At 43.0% G+C, this 24,974-nt stretch overlaps 1 protein-coding gene across 1 annotated transcript in view; it reads right to left on the reverse strand.

The window, feature by feature from the left end:
• The window catches only part of TMTC1 (transmembrane O-mannosyltransferase targeting cadherins 1), a 134,459-nt gene that overhangs the window by 10,896 nt on the left and 98,589 nt on the right, over nucleotides 1-24,974 (reverse strand). The window contains exons 12-14 of the mRNA XM_040061107.1: nucleotides 12,644-12,787; nucleotides 6,151-6,259; nucleotides 1,089-1,191 (exon numbers count right to left, since the gene is read on the reverse strand). Coding sequence (XP_039917041.1) covers nucleotides 1,089-1,191; nucleotides 6,151-6,259; nucleotides 12,644-12,787 — 356 coding nt within the window. The remainder of the gene's footprint in view (nucleotides 1-1,088; nucleotides 1,192-6,150; nucleotides 6,260-12,643; nucleotides 12,788-24,974) is intronic.

Consider the following 24,974-nt stretch of genomic DNA (forward strand, 5'->3'; position numbering starts at 1 on the left):
GCAAGCAAAGATGAGTACAACATCAGAGGGAAATTACTCAGGAATTTTTATTGTTTGCGAGCTTGAATTTTGCCAGGGCCGAAATTCAGAACCTGAACCTCTTTTGCTAATGCCACAATCCCTCTTTTGATTATGAATATTGATTCTGGTTTTGTCTATTTGTTTCAGAATGGTACTAGAGAAGGGTGATAGCCAAGTATCAGCTCAGAGGCAGAACAGCCAGTTGCAGACGGACAGACACTATCGTTCCTTCTTCCCAAGCACCACTAGAGCTGGGCACACGTGATGGGGAAAGAATGGGTGGCAACCACACACTTCAAGCCTACACTATTTCATCACTGAGTCTTGGCTCTGTTCTGGAGGCACCACAGTGAGACAACAGTCAGTTTCCACGAGTCATTTGTCATTGCCTTGCTTATAAAGCTGTTTATAAGCCTTGCTTATAAACCTGTCAATAAAAGGTGGCAATTGAAGTGACGTTTCTGTTGTTGTTATGTGAATGCCAGAAAGTGCCAAGGAAGTTGGATGGGAACCAGAAGCCCAGAAAAAAAAGGATGCCATTACAGAGCTCCTCAAAAATCAATTCACCCCACAGTGTATAAGGTTTTGTTTTCACAGATGACTGTGGTTTAAAAGCCATGTTCCTTTCCATAGTGGTGGCACTCAAGCCTTACAGTCAAAGAGCCGCTTTGTGAAAAAGTAGGGCTGCAAGTCCTCCAGAGACCATAATGATCCATTTGTGTGCCTCTGATCTGATTTGATGTGGCCATGCCTTGCTGGAAAAAAGGCAGTATTGTCAGGGTGCTGCCCAGCTCACATTGAAGAGGGAAACTGCCTGTGTGAAGATGGTGAGAAACACTGAAGGGAGCAGCGGGGCTGAATGTTCCTGCTGCACAGTGCCTGCACTGATTACGAATTCCAGTGTGCTGTGCCCTCTCAGCAGCACAGGGATATTTATTTCCAAGCTACCATGGAGGCACATTGCCTTGGAAGCTTTTGACACCCTCTTAGATGTGTACCGCTGAATAAAATAAATCAAAGCAAAGAAGGCACAGAGGGGAAAAAATCCCTTGCTCCCTCTCACTTACCCGTATCAACCAGGAAAACACCGTAGTTGTTATGCAGATCGGAGCTCTCTGGACAATTCTCTATGCCAGCCTTATAGACCTCCTCAGCTTCCTTAAGCCGTTCCTTGAAAGACAAGGAGATTTCTTAGCCGTGGCAGAAAGGTTGCCAGCACCATTTGCTGCACACCTGCGCTCTGTGACAACTCCCTCACTGCACGGGAAGCTTGGGGAATCCACACTCACCCCACCTTCCAAGAGGCCAAAACGTAACCCCATGGCATGGATGTGATGGAGCTGCCATCTGGTATCCCAGAGCAATTCAGACAGCTTTCCCCCATGCCTTTGCTACCTGTGAAACACCTGGAAAGGGTGGTGCCTGTGCAAGGCCAGTGAGCCCCCAGCTCCCAGCTGGGCACATGCCCAGGCAGGAAAAACACAGCAACAGGGATTGGGTTGGTTCTGTTGAGAAATATCTGTCATCTGGAAGCTGATATGTTCTAATTTATTTGTTTAATGAGCATCTCACTGGCTATCTTTTCCCCTCTGGAGGTCTGCTGTTCTTTTCCTTCAGCACTGAGGAAAATATGAGGAATGAAAGCTTGCTGTGTTTGATGGCTAGGGAGCAAGTGCAAGGGGATAAAGGAAGCTGGAAAAAGACAGAGGGTGGTGAAAGAGCAGGGAAAATCTGAAAGATTTGGGTTAAAACCAGGCGCTGTCAGTGTGTGAGGTGTAGTTCACTGGGACTGACAGGACATGCCACCACGCTGATTCCCCAGATGCACTGAGCTCTCATTTTGCATAGATTTCAGGGAGTTTTGCTGGTGCTGAACATTTCTAGAAAATATAGATCTTTTCTTTGGGAACACCCTGCCTACAGAAAGCATCCTACTGGCTGGGTTCTAAGCTATGGGCAGCCTGGTCCTGAAACAACAATCTAAGGTTTCTCCTTTGGATCAAAGAGCAACTTAAAAAGGTTTCCACTTCCCTCCAGTCAGACCACGTGTGCTCACTGCCCGCCTGCTCACCAGCACGGGTGCCTTCCTTCCCCCCTTCTCTCAGAGCCTGGCTGTCAGGTGTGTTTGTGGAAGGAGGCTGTGAACAGAAGAGACAAGCCCAGAGCAGAGGGGTGTCAGGCAAGCCTCCAGCACCAAAGATGCTTTTCTCAATTCTTCTCCTTCCACTGGGCAGCAGAGCCCTACAGCGACAGACGCCACAGCCTCCTGACGAAGCTCCCAAGCAAAATCAGCCAAGGGGCTCTTCACTGAGGAGGGCCTGGAGCTCCCATCCTCAGGAGTGAACCCACACTGAAATATGAGGTTGGTCCACTCCCAGCTATGGACTCTCCTCAAAGCCTGAAAGTGGCAGAGCCCCCTGGGCTTTCCCTGGATTTAGAACCTGTACCTGACAGCAGCTTTTGCTCCACAGCTGCCTAATGCGAGGACTCTTTTCTCACCTCCTATTTCAGAACTGGAGAGCTGGAATAAATTGCACTGGAAGAGTATGACTTGATCGCAGAATCACCCCGTTTGCCACAGTTAAGTCCCTTCACATTTACATGATAAAGGTCAGCCAGCAAAAAAAGGTAAGTGTGCAATAAAGCACAGAAACATGTTCTTAAAAAGTGCTTAACTTTGGAAATTTTGGGTATATTGATGTGAATTTGACAACATTATCCTGCAGAGCGTGGAAAAATGTAGTGATCATCAGAATTGACTAAATTGAAGAGCAATTTTTTATGCATATTTTCCAAGATTTATGTATTACTTTCTTTTCTTCTGCTTTTAATTTTTAGCAATGAATGCATGCATGTCAGCTAATTTCATTTACTGATCATAAACCAAATTTCTAAAGTGAGGAACGGCTGTGGCAAGCTGGATTAGTGTCCCATGTCAAAACATTCACCAATATTGAGCATTTCTAGCACTTTTATCATGGCTGCATTGCTTTTTTGACACCTAACATCCTGACCCTGCATGCCTCAGGCTCACTGCCCAGTCTAACAAAGTGTTTGCATTAAGCACAGTCAGAAAGTGGCAAGGGAGGAACCTGCTATTCCTGCCAGTGTTTTCCCTCCTCACAGCCTCGCCTCTTCTCAGCAGAAATAGAGCTCTAAGTTCATTAAGGCTTGATTCTCATTAACACTTAATAATGCCACTCCCAGACCTTCATGAAACATTCATCAACCTCAAAAACTCAGAAGACTGGCATAAAAAATGTATGAGATTTTTATGATATTAAAACAATTATGCATATGAGAATCTTTCAGTTGAACTCCAGGGTTTTAGGTCTGTTTCTCATAAGGCTCAGTTTTTCAGTTTTTGAGTAGGCTCTCCTCTGCAGCCAAGTGGGTTAAAAATTTTCTTTTTCTAAGAAACACACACAAAATCAGTTGAAACTAGGGCCTGAAAAGAGCCACTAAGTAGCATGAAATGATGGATGAAACGGAAGCTGGGAAGATGGGAAACTAATGCTAGAATGTTGTAAAAACAGGCAGTAAAAATGCTTGATTTCTGTTATCAGCAACACTGCAGTGATTAAAGAAATCAAGGAAAACTGCAATATACTGCAACTGAGTTACAATTCCAAGCAGAAAGAACAGTCAGAAGGGCAAGCATTTATAAAAGGGACAAACAAGCCAAACTGTTCTATACAATGCAGCAGTGGTTTTTTCCACGTCAGCTCTGGCTTCAGAATCAGCAATCAAGGAGAGAAAAGGGCAATTACATCAAGTTACAGGTTAATTCCCTGGCATCAGAAACATTCCTCTCAGCAGCACTCTTTACAGGTATAGAAGGAAAAGAACCACAAGGCCTATTTCAGATTCATCCCCTTTAACATGGGGGAACATGCTGCGCAGGACTGACCAAGGCAATCTTGGCATTATTCCACTGTGTCCACGTTTCCCTTTCAGCCTTGGAGCAAAGCTGGAGAAGCAGAAGTTACCATGGGCATGGTCACCTCATGCAAGTTATTTTAACGTGGCACTTCAGCCCCTTTTCTATCACATCCCAGCAAGAGGGACCCAGAGGTGCCTTCCCCAGAGCTCCACTGTGCTGCCATCCTGTAACTGCCTGGCCTCACAGATACCCCTACAGCCGTGACACAGGCTCTGGGCCACAAGGAGACAAAAAAATACTTCTTGTAACTTTTAGTGTTTTGAACACTACTGCTCAGACAAAGAGGAAAAACCAAAACTGAAAAAACGAGCTCCTGTCATCATCCTTTGGGCTGAGGATGCCAAAACTTCTGCCTGTACCCCCAGAGGGTGTGATTCTGCAGCTCCCAGCCACGGGCAGCAGCAGGTATTGTAGGACAGACGCTGCTGTGGTCACCAGGATGAATGTGTGAGGCAGGAGGTGCACAATAAGGTAGGCATCTGCTGTGGCTGAACATGAGAACGTGTTAAAAAGCCTGCAGAAAAATTGCTGTTTTCTGAGAGAATTGTACTAAATATCTTTTTCGCCTACCACTTACTCAAGTCACAAGAGGATGAACAATCCATATGTAAGAGAGATGAATTATTGCTGGACTTATTAATGGCATTTGCTTTGGGCTGAAAGTCTCGGGACTCTATAATGGTATTATTGCTCTGGTGACCTTGCAATCGATTGTTCTAATTAATAATTTCAATTAATATTAAAACCAGGTATTACTACAGAGGACACATTTCCTATACTTGCAGGAGATCTTGCATTGATGGGCTTATTCAAAGCAGAGTTCCCATTCAATAAGGCTTGTCTTTAAATTTATACACTACATTTCAAGATCCCTGCAGATAATATTGATAATATTTGAAATTCTCTTAAAAGGGAAAATAAAATAGAACATCTTTCAGTAATTCACAAACAACATAGGTGAGTTTTGCAGAGTGCCTACATCCTTAAAGAAGATTAAACAAGACCTCAGCCTACAGTTTTTCTGAAATTCACCCCCTCGCCTTACAGAGAGATTTCACTAACCAGAATAATGGAGAACAGCAAAAGATACCATTTTGTTTTGTCCGTATTCATATTCAGCAATCTTTTAAAAAAGCTTCAGCACCCCATGCTATGGAACAATTAGATCTGAAAACTGAAGGAGAAAAAAATCAGTTTTCAAAAGGTTTGCAGAGGTGTGCTGGAGCTGTGCAGTTACAGAGACCTTGTCATCCACCCCCACAGCCCCAGAGTGGGACCACAGCACAAAGCACAGCATCCCTCATCTGCTGCTGCAGGTGTGGAGGAAAGGAGAGCTTGGTGGTCCCAGTGTGGGCACTCATGCCCCATGGCTCCTTCTGAACTCAAGGACTTTGTGCCTCAAGTTCTCTTTTCCTCTGTGGGGACAATATTTCACCTCACAGGGACGCTCTAGAAATAAATTATCTAACTACGGAGAGTAGGGAAAGCCTGAGTAATGAGCATGGGGAACAGGCCTGAGAGGAAATGAGTAATCCTGCCTCCAGAGCACAGCCTGGGCCACGCACAGCAAATAAGGCCTGGAGACACATGAACAATGAGGTTAAATAAAATATTGAACAGCCGCTCATTAAGAACAACATAAAGCCAGGGCGCCTTTCACTTCCCTGCTCGTGATCACCCACCACGGTCATCGAGGGCCGTATCCCTGCGTGTGTGCGTGTGTGTGTGTGTGGGGGGCAGAATCTGGGCTGCAGAGGCCACCTGGTTTCTGACAATCCCTAGCTCTGGAATGACTGATTATGCAATCTCAAGGTTATCTGTGTAGGCGTGTGTGTGTGTGTGTGTGTGTGTGTGTGTGTGTGTGAGGGGAAGCGCTCGCCTCTCCTGCTGTCACAACATTCAAGGTGCGATGGATTAAGACTTCGCCGCAGACGCAGGGAGCCGCAGAGAGGGGATTTACTCCCAACTTCAGCAGGGATTGAATTCAGAGCCACACCATGCGGGTGTAATTACTCACCGGGTAGGAGTTGCCTCCCATCCTGGAAAAGCCATCTGCAGAGCAGCTGAGAGCTCTGTGCAGACGGTGTGGACCCACGCCTGAGGCAGAGGCGGGAGGTGCAGGAGGTGCTGCGGCTGCGGCAGCAGTGCACGCACACGAAGGACAGCACCCAAGCTATCCCCGTTACCTGCTCAGCCAACAGCGAGGCCAGGCTTGAGTAAGCGTCTGCAAACTCTGGGCCGTACTTAATGGAGTCCCGCAGCAAGATTACAGCTTCCTCCTTCTTCCCTTGGGACCTGCAGGTAGGAGGAAAACAAAACCAGAAAGGAATATTCCTGTAGGTACATGTTCAGGTTATCCCACTGATTAACGACTTTAAAGAGACGTGGAAGTGCCCGGCTCGAGCCCTTTTCAACAAAGACTGAATGATTCATTCACGCCTCCTCTCCACAGTGTGAGCACCCAGCATTTCCTCAGCCCATGCTGTCTCCAGCAGCTGGAGGATAGAGGCTTTCAGGAATCCATACACTTAAGTACCCGAAGGGTGGGTGCCTAGAGGATGGAGGCACTGTGATCTGGGAACAGGACATTCCCTCTCACTTCAGTAGGCTGGAGATGCTGCAACACTTCATTTCCTTTTCTAAAACCTTGAAGAGTCTCTGCGTGTTACTAGACAAGTGCTCTCACAGATCCCATTGCAACTCCATTATTTTGAAATTAAAATATCTCCAAGTTAAATCTGCCTAGGATCTCTAAATAATTCCTTAGCAAGTTGATCATTAGGCTAGAGTTCTGTCCTTCAGATCTTAAGGATTATGAACAGATAGCTGAGAGGTAGCTGTGCTAATGAGCTAGGTTTTTTTCCCCAGAATTGTTCTGCATTTATTACTATGGAAAATGGAAAAGGTTTCCCTAACAAAAATCTTGGTATGTTTATTTATTTGAGCTACAATTTCTGCAGTATCTGTATTTCTTTCCTTTGAAAAATGAGAAGCTTTCCTGAACAAACATCTAAGGATGTTTAGCTGGGCTGAAACAACATTTTCCTTGCGCTGGGTGTACAAAGAATACGAATAGCGGGGCTTAGAAAAAGAAACAAAGGGCTCTGGGGAAACAGAAAATACGTGAACACCTTGCTGCTTTGGCCTTAGATTTCATCTGAGTGGCATGGTCAAGTAACCAGATCTTGTTTATAAGGTGCAAATTTCAGCTGATAATATATGTGGCTTTGCAGATTTTTTCCCTTTCTAGTTGTGTAATTGGAAGAGTATTTTGCCTGTGCATTAAGCTAAGTAAAACCAGTTGTGCTAGTCTTTTTCTTCTTCCAGTGGTGTTGCATATAAATTACACGAATGAAGCAAAAACAAATAAAGGACCACTTTTCTCCTACACTAATTAAAGCCTAGCTAGCTTGTCAATTTATAAAACTTTGGGATCCCTTGGCTGGAGTTTCATGACACATTTTTATAAATCAAAACCAGATGACTGCTTAATAAAGGTATTGATGTTTGGCAGAAAATGTAGGAAATGCCCGCTACAGAAATAAAAGGATTAAGTGATCCACTCAGCAGCAGTAAAAGTTCCCATTAACCACAAGCATTTACTCTGAACATGGGGCAACCCTCTTAATTACTGTTTTATTCCAAAATGGCCTCTTTTTTTCTCCATTTGATCCAAGAACAATGTTTGTCTCCTGAAAGTGGGGGTAAAGAGGGAAAGATTATGGCATCTTTTTATGTGACAGACTGAATTACATTAAAAAAAGCAGATCCAGCAACTGCTCAGAGGGCCTAGGCCTGCAAGATACCAAGTGCTCTGGCCAAGCACTTAAACGTGTACTTAACTTTTATGTATGCAAGTTGAAAATTAATTACTGGTTGAAGTGCTTTCCTGGCTCAAGGCCAACACTTTGCAGGATCAAGGCCATCTCTTATACAAATCTCCTGCAATGTGGGAGAGCACAAAGCATTGAAAGAACAGTCCAATATACTAATTTACCATAAACTGGGCATCTGGAGCAGGAATAGTTAGGTAATCTACATCTTCACTGTGACAGAGAGAAGAAAAAATTCAACTGACAGAAGCAATCTGTGACCACTTATTCCAATTTTTACCCAAATTACCCTGCTTTATAATGCCCTCTGTTGACTCCCTCTCCCACTGGAGCTCACAGCCTGCCTCTACAATCAGCATGCTGAAGCTGAGAACAAGGAACAGTTCTTTCCACCGAGAGTATATCTTCCATATTTTTGCAAGTGTCCTGCAGTTGGAGAAGCACCAGGGTACACCACACTGCCAAAGTCTGGCGATGCATAGGCTGTTAGCACTGGAGCAAATTTCACATGCAACAGAGAGCAACCTGGGAATTAGTGCTCTAAAGGACTTGGTAACTTTCCTATTTTATTTTGTGAAGTTATTTAGACTGTATTAAAGCCAGAAACACAGAACTCAACAAAGGCTCCACAACTGTTCTGAACAAATTTTTACAAGGATACAGAAAAACCAGAGTCAAACTCCTCTAGAGGTGCACAACGACAGGACAAGAGGCAACAGGTGCTAGAGTGGGAACATGGAACATCCTGATTAGATATAAGGAAAAAATACTTTTCACCACAAGAGTGGTCGAACACTGGAACAGGTTGCACAGAGAGATTGCAGCATCTCTGTCCTTGGAGGGATCCAAGATTCAGCTAGATATAGACCTGAACAATCTGATCCAATCAGACTTGCTCTGGGCAGCTAGTTTGATCTCCAAATGATCTCCAGAGACTCTAGGTTATAATTATAACCGAAGTTATTTTTCCAATCTACTGCAAAAAAATAGACTGCCGGAGTTTGTGGGGGTTCCCAAGCACGTTCTCCAGTATGTATGTGATACTGAGGGATAACTGCACCACTTCATGAGACACAGAGTATCCTGAAGAGACCATTCGGAAAGCCAGCCACAGCATCACTGAACATCGCCACTCAGTTTGCTGCTGAATGAAAGGAGAGAATGTTTCACTAACTAAAAGGTCTTAAATCTCAATACATGTAATTTCTATCTGATGTTTTTCAGCATCTCCAGACAGTTCCAGAAGCCTGTGTCAGCACACTCACATCCAGAAGCCTGTATCAGAGAGGGCAGACTTCCTCTTCTGAATAGATGGGTTTGCTCAACTGGGACTAAATCACAACAACAAACAACACCTGGGATATGTTGTATGTTACTCTACATCCAGAAAAAAAACAGTTCTTTGACTAAACTCAAGATTCAGTGGAGATTGTTTCCAGGCATTTCATTTTCCCCTTGAAAATGACGCCGTAACACTCAAAGTGCGTGAGAGTTCTGAGTGTTTTCTTCATAAGGAACAGCGTATGGGATATTGCAGTGCTTTAGGTGTGGATTGATACAGTACCACAAATAAATTCTTATCTTTTCTTCTTGCAACAGAAAGCTGAGATTGATATTTATTTCAAATGTTCATAATATATTATTTCTTGTCTCTTTACAGAAATACCCACACACTATAAATTTGCGAGGTATTCTGAACAATGTTTATCTGTATCTCAAGGAACCTGATTTTATACAGGAGAGTCAAATCCTAAAAACACAAGAAAGCAACAGGCTGCTCTGTGTCACTGATTCCAGACCATGAAAGCAGAGAGATTTCTTACTTTTAGGTAGGCCATCTTTTGGGTCTATTTTAAGTAAGAAATCTGTTTAATTATCTGCTCTCCAATATTTATATTAGGCACAAAAATTATGACATACAACTTTATTTTAGGATATGTAAACAAAACCAGAGGCTTATTTAGCCATTATCCTGCAATACTTCCTGAGAACATTCATCTTCTGGCACATAGCTGTCTTCTTTATGTGCAAACAGAAAATGGAAACATCATTTTTCATCTACAACTTCTACAGAAACAACTTAAAAATTCTACCCAGTGTCCTCAAAACAGTTTTTACTCAAGTTCAAATCCAAGCAATGGATGCTTAAATAACTTATTTGCATGGAATAATGAAAGGCAGATTCCCACATGGGAATGACAAACTCATCCTTCCAAAATCCTGGATTTCCTTTCTCTCAGTACTCCAGAGGAGATGAAATCTAGTATCTGCCATCAGATTTGCACACTATGAGCGGGGATGGGTACAAGAAATTCAGCAGAATTCAACTGGGAATTCCCCATGCTGGACAATTTCACCCCATGTCCCAGTACAAGCAGTGCTGTTACTGGACATGCCTTAAGTGTTGCAGATCTGTCTCTTCCTGATCTGTCCCATGCTCTGAAGCCTTTGTAAAGAGGACAGAAAATGCTTTTATTGCTTGACCATTTATCTTCTCTCTGACGTATGTTTAAAAATCAAAACACTTCATAATCTCATAACACAGCCAGAAAGTAATATCTGTCTGTAACATTCTGCAGATTTCCATTTTATTTAATTTATTACCCATATTACACTAGCATTTAGTGTCTGCAGAATACTGGTTGCCATACATATATACACATTTATATATATATGAAAGGATAATTGTAGACAGAGGTAGAAAATAAAAATAAAGACGTTGTAAGAAGGGGAAATGTGAAATCTCTGCCTTGTATCTGCCTGGTCATTTCACAAGTTACCTCGCACTCCAGCTGATGTTCCTTGCTAAGCTGCTGGATCATCTAGGAAAGGTGCTGGCCAAAGGGTTTGGGATCCCCTTTTAGGGCAGACATTCATATATGATCTGCCCATGCAGCATCTGCTTTACATATGTGCCAATTCCTGCACTGTGAACTCCACCTATTTTTTACCAAGTTTTTTAAAGCTGAACAGGGACATGAGGGCACTCAGCTTCCAGTACAATTAATGCTACTGCTGTGTCCAGATGCACTACACTGTTTTGGAAGCCTAAAGGAAGTTTAGAAAATGGGAGCAAATGTATGTGGGAAAAGTGCAAGAGGATCCTGAGTGCTTTCATTTGACAAGTTTAGCACAAGCATCACACAGTTAACATACTGCAAAATGTGGCACCACAGAAGGATGCAGAACACACACAATCCAACAGGACACACAATATCTTAAGTATCACAATGTGAAAAACATGACATATTGCACAGAAAACAAACAGCAGTTCTAAGAAATTTACCCCACATGTCTTCTTTGTGCTTTTCCAGTGCAGAAAATGCAGTTTTTATCCTTCTGCTAGGTCATAAGAGCCCTTTGACGGGTCAGATTTAAGCATAATTGACATGGAATGTCCTGGTACTTTTTCTGGCTTAGATCCTTTTGTATTAATATTTTTTATTAAAAAAAAAAACCCTCCAAAACGTAACAGAGAATAATAACTAAGGCACACAGGATGGATTTAAAAGACAATATGTATTTTAAACACCATTGCCACCCTAAAATTAATTTCAATAAGCAAAATTTGATTAGTATTACAAAGACTATTCTTTTCTCTTGTAATAAGACTGTACCATTTTCTTTCCTTGTGAGTATTTCCAGTAAAGCACTTACCCACTTTCTATTTAAGATGACTCATTTCCCATATTCTAACCTCAAACCACCAGGTTTACTTGTAATATTATTCTGATAATGTCTCTGCTTCGGAACAGACCAGGTAGAACTTAACAGCAGCCCACTTAACATCCTTTATACAAATCCACACTCGAAGTTAAATTTCAAGACCAGAAAGACCAAGTTTTAATGACACAGTGCACTTTAAAACCAATCTCACACCACGCCTGTCATGGTTTAACCAGCACAAAGCCCAGCCTGCTCTAAAAGATTTACCTATTACCATCAAAATAAGGGCAGTTCTTTTACTTTTAAATGTAAAAATGTACTTATACTATTTTAAATGTACTAAAAAATATACTTTTACTGCTGTAGTTTAATGCAGTTCTCTCAGTAAACATACCACAATATCCTCACAAAAACACGGATCTTTTTGCTGGTGCTAAACAGAGACATTTTACTTTTTCTAATTGAACCCTTTGCAGATCTTGTCATACTGGCTTCTTGTACAGATCTAAGTTTAGTCTTTAGATGTGGTTAGTCAAATTAATTTGCATGATTATGATTGTCTGCTATTCTCCTTGCTAAAGGCTGACACTCTAAATAACAATGAGAGAAATAATGAGCTCATCAACTTGTTTTTAACAGTCCAGGGATGTAAACCAGCCTTCCCCTCAAATCCAGACCTACCTGCTCTGCAATGAACCGTCTGCTGCTCTGAGCATCTCAGCATAAGGTGCTTATGCCTAAACTATACAACAACTCCCCATACAGCTAATGAGGAGAAGTGGGAACTTGAAGAGAGGGATTTTTTTGGATCTGTATTATTTATTAGCTCGGCATCTGATGCCTATCTTCGAAGAATACAGCTTCCTCTCCTGGAAACATTTACACATCTCCGCCAAGACAGGGATCTCAGGTGACTAGCTGGGTTTAGACAACTCATTTCTGATGCCTGTTTACAAACAAATGAATTTCCTACACCTGAAACACACTTGTGAATAGCACCTGGAGTGATGTGGCAGACAGCACAGGGATATCTGAAGTAACCCTCACCTTCATGCTGGCATTTTTGGATAGCACTAAGAAATGACACCATTTCTTCACCAGCTGGCAGAAAAAAACGACTTTGGTGATCCATGTAGGGACAACGGGGACTTTCTTGGTGCCAGACCTGCACGCAACTTACTTGAGCAGGTTGCCGAGGTTGAAGAGAGCTCGATTGTGCTGGGGGTTGAGCTGAAGGGCCCGTCTGTAGTAGTTCTTAGCCTCCACCACGTCTTTGGTCAATGTCCCCAAGTTGTTGAGAGCACTTGCGTGACGAGGGTACAGCCTGGGAACAATGAAATATCAAGTTACAGGTGCTCATGAATTGATAAATAAAGCTGATGCCACTGAGTCTGCCACCGGTGATGTCTGGCACCCAATAAAGGGGAGAATGTCAGCCAAAAAACCGTGCTTTCCCTTCATTTGCTGCTGGTCAGACGGGATCCTGAGGACCCCTTTCAACTCCCAAAGAGATTGCAAATCAGGTCTTCTCCTATGGTTCCTATATATCTCCAGGGCAAAATGGAACTCTGAACAGCTTTGAAAATCTATCTTACCCTTCAAGCAAAAGGCATAGTGACTAAAGCAGCATGAATGTTTTTTTCCAAAATGCTTTTGCAACAAGCAAGAATTGCCTTGTCAAAAAAGGTTTCCAATAGAAATGTGTTTTGATATGCACAGAATCCAACACATCACTGTTTAAAATTATTTGCTGGGTTTTGAAATATTTTTTTTTCCACCATAAAACTGATAATAAAGTGCAAAAGGAAATCTGAAATCAACTGTTGAACAATGCTTTCTGGACCAAGCAAAATGATGAGCATTTGGTTCAGTACAGTTCTCCTTTTATCTGACCTGTTGATCTTCACATCTGCCTGTTTCAGTTACAAGATTGCATTTTTGGGCCCAGTGCATCTCTGTTAAAATTCTCCACAAATTAAGCAGCAGATCACGGTCCATTCAGCAGTTTAAATTTTCAAAGTTGTGCTCCTACATTAATATTTTAGTTTGGAAGTCTTTCACCAGAAAACTCCAGAGGTGGAAGTGATCCAGGCTCAATGTAAGTATCCAGGACCCTCTGTGTAATAGGTAGGTGAAAACTGAGAGTCCTTATGATAAGGAAATAAATTTTTGACAGACGCCCACAGAGGTCCCCGGAGACCAGCTGTGTGAGAAGGTCTGAGGCTCTGAGGACAAGCCATCTGACAGTTCTTTGCCTTAGGTCCCGGATCACAGGAAAGTGATGTGGATAATTACATTAAAAGTAGCCGGCTATGAAAGCACAGGGCACAGCATGAGAAGGGGCATTTAAAGGTAGAAGGGATTAAGACTCTATAGTATAGCCTGACTAAAGTTTGCAATTGTTTTTAATCCAAGACTTTCCATGGTAGGTGTTTTTTTTGCCTCGAGTTTTTCACTATGTCAGTTCAGCCCTAGGATATTCTGTGTTTTAGTAACTTAGCATTTTATACACTGCTGCAACATTTGTATCAGTCACATTTTCACTCCCCAGCTCCTAAACGATTTTGGCAAGGTCTTATTTGGGGGTGAAGCTGGAAACATTCAAGGGAACTCTGGGAGAAATGGGCATGCACCGCTAACAAAACCAGGATGCCTCCTACCATTAAGTAAGAGAAAACCCAAAGTTGTTTTTTCCACCTAGCAAACAAGGACTGCAAAGCCACATATTTGAGGAGAAATCCTTCAGGGATGCAGCCATGTGGTTTTTTAAAAGCTGGCCTGTTATAATAACAAAAGATAAATGTAGTGACCATCACTCACAGCAAATAACAACTACAGAGTGCCACCATCCCTCCCACACAGGTGAGCATCCCGTCTCTCAGAGGTCACGACTTCTGTTGCAAGCCCTCAGGTGCACTGCCCAGTGTCCACACTCACCCCCACCACCTGCTTTCGCTGCTCAGGTGACTGGTGAAGAGACCCCTAACTGAACCTGTCACAGAGTAGCAAAGAGTAGGAAATTTGTGGTGAGAACGGCAGTTAACATAGAAATAGCATCACTTTCCATCGCTGAAGCTCCCCAGTGAGCCTGATGCATTTTGCGGTGTTAGAGGCATCCTGTGCTTGAAGAAGGGTGTACTGTGGAGTCTTGACCTTGGCCCTCAAATCCATCTGTCATCTAGTCTAAGTCCCCTCAGGTGAAGTAGGCTGGGAGAAATGCTTTCTAGAGCAACAGCCAGGGAGGAATGGAAAGGGCCAAGCTTGCTTGCTCTTCAGCACTTGGGATGCAGCTCTGTGTGACACCTTGACCAAAATCTTGAGCAAAAAAACATCTCAGAGCAAATGACCCTGGGCTCAGACTTGTTTCCCATTTCCTCCAAGGGATTTTGACATTGTTTTGGACCAAGAAAAAGGTCTGGGAGTTGTATTTTTTTAGCCTTTTTTACCACATGGCTATGATAAAAGGGTGCACTACTTCTGTCACTACTCACACATAAAACAGATCTAATATTTGACACAAAGTCTCTTGAGTTATGAGTGGGCAAAAGGATTTCAGACAATTCTTGGGGAAGTCAGAAACAGATTAACATTTTACAGCCCTAAACCTGATGGGTTTTCTCTCAAACTTTCAAAAATTAATTCTCTTCTTGGCCTTTAGTGCTCCTATAGCATTTTAAGTCCAGGAGATTTGCTTGCACCAATTTGGAGTGGAATGAAAATTCAAGATTAAAAAAGGGAACTGATTTCACCTTTAACTTGCACAGTTCTGACCAGCAGGTCCATAAATTCTGTGCTCAGTGTTAAAACCTCTCAACAGCATATCACGGACGCAAACACGTCTCCCATGTATCCTGGGCTCTATTTCTTGTCTTTTACTTTTATTCATTACATCTCATTGCCCTTTCCAAGAAATGTAAGTGAAAACCCAGAACCTCAGCAAGCACAAATTGTTGGCTTAAATCTGCTTAGCATCTGGCCTGAAGAACGTACGACATCTGCAATTTTACACATCTGAACAAAAGTTATGAGAAATTCTGACCACAGCAAGATAAGGCAGCGGTGTTGGGCTTTGCCACTGAGTTCAGCTCTTTTATTTCTCTCCAAATATTTTATTTGGAATATTACTTTATTATGGTGGTAGAGCAAGCTGCCACTTAACTGAGTTCAGTAGAACAACCAAGCCTAAGAGAGCATCACCTCTGGAAAAGTAACCAGAGCCATAGTCTGAGCCCATGACCATCCATGCTGTTACAGAATCATTGAATCATAGAATGTTTTGGGATGTAAAGGATCTTAAAGACCATCTGTTCCAATGCCCATCCACTATGGCAGGGCCACCTTGTACTAGATCAGATTATTCAAAGTTGCATCCAATTTGGCCTTGGACACTTCCAGGAATGGGGCATCCACAGCTTCTATGAACAACGTGGTTCCAGTGCCTCAACATTCTCATAGTAAAGAATTTCTTCCTAATATCCCATCTAAACCTCCCCTCTTTGAGTTTATGCTGCTTTCACACCACCCTCAAATAGTTCCCAGGAGTGGTCCTGGCCTGAGCCCAGATCAGGGTTTGGTCCCAAAAACTAACTTGAATTTGGCCATGGTCTCTCAGAGGATACAAACATTTACTGAATATTTCCAGGTCAAGTTATGCCAGTTGACCTCAGGGCTAGAGAATATTTATTAATATGGATGTTGAATAAAAGACTAGCAGCCCTATTTAAACCACCCTCTGTTCAGGCACACCCACTGCTGTTAGTAACAGTTCCCTGGGAATAAAAACACAGCAGAACAGTCTTGTGGCAGGATTTACACAGGAGCATAAAACTTAACCACAAGTTACCAAATGAAGCAACATTTACTCAACAATGTTCAAAATGGTTCTGCAAGACTTGTAGATACACCAAACTTGTTTGCTTCTGCTGTAGGTGATTTGTTATTGTAATGGAGGGAAACACATATACTTCTCCTATTTTGAAGTTATCAGAAGATTTGTGCTGTTTATCAAGATTTCTGGAATTGGTCTCAATGAATCCTGATAATCAGCTTTAACTTATTTTGATTGTAAGTTCTCTAATGCAAACATTGTCTTTTTCCCATTTTTTCATTCATATGAAGGACGTATTTATTTCTAAGAAGGGTTAGAAACACATTACCAAGACAAGGAGGTCTCCTTAACCTGGACTCTCTTCATGCCACAATAATGACAATACTCAGAATACAGACTTTATTTTATAAACCAACACTCTGAAGACACCGAGATGGGAGAGATCAATTGTTAGAACGTATCTAACTTGTTTTGCAACTTCTCTTAAAAAACAAGGCTTTCTATCTGGACATATATAGAGCTGTATTTTCCTTGCCACCAGCACTGATAATGGTAACAGTCTGCAGGCAATATCCTTCTTGCTATGCATCTGATTAGGTAGAAATTCCTCTAGGCTTCACCTAATCAAATGCAAGAGCTGCATTATTTATGAAAGAAAGCTGAATTTCATTAAACTTATTCTACAAGCAGCAGTTCGTGTAAGAAATCAGTTTATCCTTTCCTTTAGAAATCAGAATAATTTTCTTTAAAAATCTACATTCAAGGATAATTATGATAGAAGTCTTGAAATAGCAAAATTATGGGAAAGCAACCTATAAAAGTATATTTTAAAGCAGATGGAGATTTCATTTCTAAAGGGAAGACAAGTGGGATGTTTCCTTGTGGTAGAATGAATAATTCAAATGATTCCTCCAATGCTGTATCTGCAATTGTCAGAATAAATTTCAGCAGCCTTCTCTTTAACTATTACAGGTTTAGACTGCACAAGAACTCCTGTTAGTAATTATCCCCACTTCTTTTACGTTAGCAAAATTCCCTCTAATACCACTGAACAAAAGCCCTACTGACGTGCACAGTCATGAGATTTCTAGTTTCCCAAGATGATACCAGGTATAAAACATACAGTCATCAAAACACTGATGACCATTTATTCTGCTTTTTCATCTAATGCCACTATTATCCGCAACATGGGGGTTCTTAAAAAAAAATTGAAGGGCTTTGTTTGGCTCCATATCTGAATTACAAGACAATTATACAAAGAAGAGAAAGGGAGGAAATTTGTTGTCATGACTGCAACCTATGATCCACCAAGAATTTTAGTTCTTTTAATTCAGATCGAGAGAGACCACTTAAACAACTGGCAAGTTCTGCTCACAGTCCTGCCTTTCAACAGCCCCTGGTCTGGTGCCAGGGGTATTCAGGGGGAGGAAGGCATTACTGTGACAATTACCCACTTGCCCTCAAGATCATTATGTGTTTTTTGCACAGCCACTGCTGTGTGGATAGCAAGCAGCAGGGGATGGGGCCAGACTAACATGCAATTAGCCTGGAAAACTACCATGGACAGCACAGAAAAGGCTGCAAATGTCATCTTTCGGGGGTCTAGGCATCCCCTCACAATCACTGCATGGTATCAGATATTATTGAAAGCAGCCCAGAGACACTTCTCAGAGCTGAGACAGTCCTGAGATGTCACATGAGGGTGACTCTACCTGATGCCCCAGCCCTTCATCACTCTCCAAGGGTTGACAATAAGACTATTGAAAGCACATTCCCAGTGACTTACAACATGAGTTCTTATAACCATTATAAAACCTGTAAGCAACCCTGGTCATCATTAACCCAACAGCCATGCCATGAAAGAAGCAACATGCAGCAGCAGAAAGAAGAAACCTGCCTGCATCATCTTGCACAATATTCAAAGGGGGTCCAAGCGTATTAGTTTCTTCTATAAATTAAAATAGTAAGTGAAAAATAATTTAAAAATAAATTATTCAGTTGGAGAGATCTGATGTGCCTGTTTTTTGTTAATGCATCTTTTGATTAAATAATGCCTTTAAACTTAGCACCCACAGGGACCACACCACCATTGAGGCAGCTGTGATAAGTCACCTCCCTGGGCCAGACCTCTCACCATCCCTCCTCCATGCAGGAGGACACTTCCCTGACAGCCACTCTTGGCTCTCCCGTTGCCTGTCCAAGCCCACCACAAAGCTCAGCATCCATGGGGCTCCCTGCAGCCACGTTAAGCACACGGACTCAGAGGCCTTATTTACCCAGCCCAATCACTTGCTGGCAGCATGGCAACTTGCTTTTAAGGCACGTTTTGCCCATTCCAATATACACTGTAATTATTGGCATTGTTCTGCCAACGAAAGTAAGAATGTTATACGAATAACATTTCTATCTGTGCCAAGTTTTAATACCGCCCATTTTATATTTACTCCAGTATACTATTTCAAGCCAATTTTCCAATTTTAATATTACATCACACTCATTTTCATGTATTTATGTAAGTTCTCAATAAAACTCTGTGTCAGGTTGAATTAAAACATGATTTGATGTAATTCTGAGACAGTCATCCTACTGGGAACAGTTCTGCACTGGCAACAACTCGGGTCATGGCCTCATGATGGCATGGCACCTTGTTTCAAGAGCTGCTCTACATGATGTGGAGATGTGGATGACAGATCCTGTGTCTTCCTCAAAAAGGTTTTCAATTTGCAACATTTGAATTTCTTTCAAGGAAGGAGAGCTGATCCTGCGATATCAAGCAGCAGCTCATTTTCTCTTGAAGAGTTCTAGTAATTGCATCACTATTTCCTCAAAAGCAACACCCCTCAGCTTGGCAGAAAGTTTGTGACAGGCTGATATTTTTTGTCTTTAAAGAAGCACCTGGAAATCCTGTTGAAAGTCAGGCAAGTGAGAGATCTAATGCTTTTAGGTTCCTTTGAAACCCTCAGGCATAATCTTGTTCAGTGAAAGCGTGACAAAGCAGTGAGACTCCTGGCCGTACACAGCACAGCCCGGAGCTGGGTATTACATCACGCCCATTTCCACACACTCAGCTGTGAGGGGGTCCTGACACAATGCCAGGAATAAGACAGGGAGTGATCCCATCCCAGTCTGGTGCTGGGGGCTCGAAGAGCATTCCTGAGCAGCGCTGTGGGTTCTCATCGCTGTGGCATGGGCCAGCTCAGCTCCTGAAGGAGGTCCTGCTCAAGAAGTCAGTGCATGATTGTCCTAGGGTAACTTTATGATGCCTGTATCCCCAATCGTCTGTTCTGTTTGTGCTGTATATTGAGTCCTGTGCCTTTAAGACTGGTTCTAAGAGCAAGGAGAAGCGCGGAGTTTGTTTTGAGAAAACTGCCTGACTCCCCCACATTCTTCTGCGGACAGCGTGTTCGGCGGAGGCTTGGAGAGACTGCAGGACAGAGATTTTTTTTCTTTGCTTTTAGTTAGTTTCAGCTAGCTAGGGCAGAGAATTTCCCTGGACTGTTTTTTTTCCTTTTTCTTGGAACTGTTTAAACCTGCTCTGGACTGAAAACCCAGGGGAGCACTGGGGGCTGCACCTGCGGCCCACCGGGGCCTGGACCTCGGCATTTTCCAGCAGCGCCGGAGGGACTGGGACTGAGGAGACGCTGAGAGAGAGCCGAGCTACACCCACGGCAAGGACTTTCTCAATTTGCCATCTCACTTCAGAAGGAGAGGTTTCATTGTTTCATACTATTCATTCTTTATACTTGTATGCACTTCATTTGTTTAGTAAAATAGTTTTTTCCACTTTTCTCCAAAGAGGGTTTTGGGTTTTTTTTTCAGACCAGTTGGAGAGAGGGGCCACGTGGGTTTGCTTCCTTAGAGGGATCCTATACAGGGGTTTTCTCCCAAATTTGTCCCAAACCAAGACAATGATCAGCAGTGTCTACAGCGGGATCTTGATCCAACCTGGGATCTCCAGAGGCCGGCTTGGTATAAACAGCAAGCGCTGCCTCACAGCCAGGGATCAGTGGAAGGAAGGATGGTCCTGGTTTTATGGCTTCTCCCCGCGCCCACCAGCCCAGCAGGCGGGAAGAGCAGCCCACAGGCGCCCTGGGCACCAGCAAACGCTCTCAGCAGGGTGAGCCTCCCAGGCTGAACTGCAGAGCACCCTGATATTGAGGGAAACCTCAACAGGGCAGAAATGGGGAAAAAAATAATATTTAATCTGTATATTGATAAATGCCTTGTGAATTCTTTGAGCTTGACAACCATTAAGGAAAAAATATTCCCAACCTACAGCAATATCCAAAAGCATGCCATCAAATAACCAACCAGTAGCACATGAAACAATGTTACAAGTTACAAATTTTCATTAGATTTTCAAACTTGAGCAGGGATAGAAGCCTGAGAGTTAAGAGTTGAGGAGAAAAAAACAGGATTTTAAGTCAAACAGTACCACAGCTAAATATAAATAAATAAAATCTTTCCTGCTATACTCATATGTTCCCTGAAGTGTTGAGGCAACATGAGGTTATCAAACAGGGCTGTCTGCTTATTTCTCTCACATAAAGAATTTATGCAGGATCCACCTAAGTCCTGAAAATCCCAGGAACCACAACACTCCCAAAGCCCTACGAAAGACTAATCATTCACAACATGCCTGACTTATAGACAGTGTGAACAATGCAGGCACCTCCACAGAGCACACAGAATCTTGAGGGACCCCACAGCAAACAAGAGACCATCAGGTGAGCCCTTCAATCAATTGTGACATGAGGGGATAAAATAACAACATGCTCTCCCCGAAGCAGACGGGGGTGATTTGAAATCACGCCTGTCATCTCCCGAGGCTCCCAGTGCCAGGGGAGGCTGTACAGCTCCATACTGTACAGTTTTCATAAAAACAAGGACAGCAGGCTAAGAAAAAAGCAGTGGCTGTGGGAATGAGTAACTAACCCCTGGATTTGAGGTTATCATTAGCCAAAACTGAAAGGTAGGCTTGAACACGTGCAAAGTACAGCCATAAGTGTCTCTCTGCATACCCTAGAAAAATCAAAATAGATGTCTTGTCCCAATAAGAAACCAGTTTTCATTAGGGGAGAAATTTTCATTACCCAGATTTTTTTTTTCATCAGTCCCCAATATATAATAAGGCAGAGTTTTGATGCAGAGTCTGAGGAAGGCTATAGAGTTGTCATCCTCAGAGATGATGCAGGCTTTTCTCTAAGATGATGTATTTGAAAAGCCAGCAAGCCCCTGAAGGGCAGCACAGAAGGACCTGCACCCACAAAAAGACACCACAGTGTAGGAAGGGACCCCACCTGTAACCATCATTGTCCAGGGCTGACACATCCATCTGTCCATCCCAGCAGGCACACACAGCTTCTATGGCTCTAAATGCACACATACTGTCATCAGGGCTCATGGCTGCACTTATACCAGTTCTGTTTTCAAGTAAATAAAAGCCTGTGCTTTGTTGATTGATTGTTATTTTGTCACTAAAAAGTAGAAAAACTGAGCAGAGCTGGAGCAACCCTCAAAACAGGCAGGGATTAGCACTTATAGAGGACAGGTTCAAAAATAAATTACACTGGCTGAAATAACTTGGCCACTGTCACATGCAACGTGTTGTAAAGCCATTAAGTCTCTGATTCAAATTATAAGGCAGCCCTTTCAGCCACCAATTACCATTAAAATACTCAAGAATTCTGTCCAGCTTCATGACAGCCACCACATACCTATACAATACTCCTTAAGCCTACTGTCAAAGCTTGAATCAGAACACCACACAAAGATATTCCCAACTGCTTGGACATGCTCCACCTCCAGCCCACAACATCCACTAACAGAGAGTATTAGATGAAATCTCTACAAAGATGTTTCAGGCTTGCTCCAAGGGCCTGACCTAAGTAATATCAGAATGTCAGAAGGGCACTCATGGTCCAGGGAGCAAAAGCAGCCACAGCAGTCACAGCAAAGCAGCACTGCACATTTTTTACCCACTGTAAAAACAGGCTAAAAAATGGTGCTGGTATTTTAATTCTTCCCAGAAATAAATCACAGATGGTATCCAAGGCCACCTGCAGTCCACACTGAGAGGCATTTTCAAGGCAAATACATTGACATATGCACATAAAGGGCTAGTAAGAACACAATTTTTTTACTGCATGGAGAGTGCAATTTAACTGAATTTAAAAAACCCCAGATACCGTTGATTTAAGATATATAAAAACCCAGCAGGAAGGTATGTGGGAAAACTCAGGAAGAAACCTGAGTCTCCCTTACAGCATTAGGGCTTTATTTCTAAAGTGTAGTGAGGTGAAAGAACAGCCTTGCTCTTTTTCTTTTCTACCCACTCCAGTGACGTTATGAATCAATTTTGCTCCTTCAAATGAGAACTACAGATAAGCTGCTTACACTGTTTTCCCTTCTCCATCTAGCCTGTGTTTGAGTACCAAGGATACATAACCATGGTTTCTTGACCCTTACTGATGCCACAAACCAGCATCCCCCATTTCCATGCTGCAAGCAATGCCCTAAGATAGATCAACTTGCAAGCTCTGCAAGAGCCAGACCACACAAGTTGCAGCACCAAGTGTTTCCATACTGGTTTCTCTGCCTCCTGGTCCACTCTCTCCTCTCTCTCAAGGCTGAACACCTGAACAGCTCCCTGAACTGCGAAGAAAACCAGCCCAACAGTTCCTACTTGCTGTCCAGAGAATCCCTCCTCCAGAAGATGCCGCAAGAGGGAATGAAGGTGCCTGCATGGCAGTCTGGTCCCCCTCCTGCTCTGTTTGGTTAGCAGCATTTGGCAGGTGAAGTCCAAGGGGAGCTTGTGGCTAGGAACCTGCTGATGGATGTGTACACACACAGAGGTAACGCTGCAGAAGTGTGTGCACACACTTCTGTACACACACCAGCGCATTTATGTAAATAAATCCACAGTGTCACATTACACAAGACGGACACCTCCTGCAGGACTCTCTACTGTCAGGTATGTTTTAACATCCAGAAGGCAAACATGAATTTCTCGACGATGACCTTTTTCCAGACACAGAAATGTAGCTTGGATAGCACAGAGCTACTATCAGCAGGTTTATCCAGCCAGCTCCAGCAAGGAACTCAGCCACCTCCTTCAGCCCCACCCGCTGATGCTCACATTGATCTGCCCTGCATGGCAAGCACTGCCCTGGCAACAAACACAGAGAGGGATGGTAAGAACTGCTTTGGAAATTAAAACGTTGAATCAGTGCAATTGTAGGACGTAAGGTGAATTATTTTTCTCCCCCCCATTGCTAAAAGGAGATTTATTTAATTGATAATGAATGTTCACCAGTTGGATTTTAAGGCTCTGCTGCTTTTCTCTCTCTGCATGTCAGCCCGTGTGCATTGCTGAAGGGCAATATAACAGTCTCAAGAGTAATACTGAGCACACAAGGCTGAGGAGAAGCAGGACGAAAGCTTGGTAACTATCAACAACAGCAAAAACGTCTTCATTAGCACATCAGAGTTGTTCTTCATATTTGAGTGAGGTTGCATGACCTCATATTCTCACTCACAAATGGGAGACAAGTGGTGAGATAAATTTCAGATAAGATCAGCACTGTTTGATCTCCAGGAGCAGAGGTTCTCCAGAATTCCTAACAACAGCTGTAAATCTGCAGCAGAAGCAGCAGCAAGAATGTTAAGACCAGCTTTCAAAATAACCGTGGTCAACTCACATCTCAGACAGACTATTTCCAGCCATTACTTTCTGAAGGAAAAACCCCCAGGGATCTCCTGGGGTCACTACCATATGTCAGGCAAACCAGTGAAGCAGTCTAATCCAGCAGTGTGTTTTTCTTGTTTCACTGTAGGTAAGCTGGAAGGTTTATAACCCACTCTACAATTGCTGAACGCCAGCTGTTTGTTGGGGCTGTTTTACGGGTAGCTCATCTGGCATCTCTGAAGGGCTCCATTTTCATTCCCCTTTCAGGAACTACATATAGAAAGGGCTTTTCCTACATACACAGAATTTTCATTCTTTTCATTCTCCCCATCTCCAATTCAAACGTTGTTCTCCATTTTTGTATTTCCTTTCTGTTTTCATTTCCCCCACTCTTGGGAGAGCATAATTAGATTGCACTAATAACCCAAGTCAGCCTAGGTCAGGGTGTTGTGTCACTGGTCTCTGGGCTGGGGTGAGGAATGAGTTTTCTGATGGGCCACCTGCAATGGCACCAACAGGTGGCTGCTGGGACTGATTGCCAAGTTTGCCTTGGAAACCTGCCCTGCAGTTTCACTGTCACATTATTCTGCTCCACCACTTTTCTGCTCTGAAGCAGAGGTACACCAACATTTGCCAGCAGTGAATCCCACCTGTCTCTGAAAGCAGGAAAGGGAGTAGTTAAAGCGTTGAGGATCAACTTTCCCAGGATTTAGTATCAATTGCTAGTATTTCACTAGGTGACGTGTGTGCACTCCAACACCTTTTCCCACAGTTACAACTCCACAGGAGCAATGTGTTGCTTTGCCAAGCAGACACGTGGCAGACACTTCTGGCAGAGCAGGACTGCATGGAAGCACATCCTTACATCGGTGAAGTTGGTGGAACGGCAACTGCTCGCAGTTCAAGCAGCAGCGTGCAGACTGACAAGATCACTTTTATTTACTAAACAATTAAACTCATTCACCAGAGATCAAGCACATTTGGCACAAACCTGGA

This window comes from Hirundo rustica, chromosome 4 (genome assembly GCF_015227805.2).
Source record: "Hirundo rustica isolate bHirRus1 chromosome 4, bHirRus1.pri.v3, whole genome shotgun sequence".
Classification (NCBI taxonomy): domain Eukaryota; kingdom Metazoa; phylum Chordata; class Aves; order Passeriformes; family Hirundinidae; genus Hirundo; species Hirundo rustica.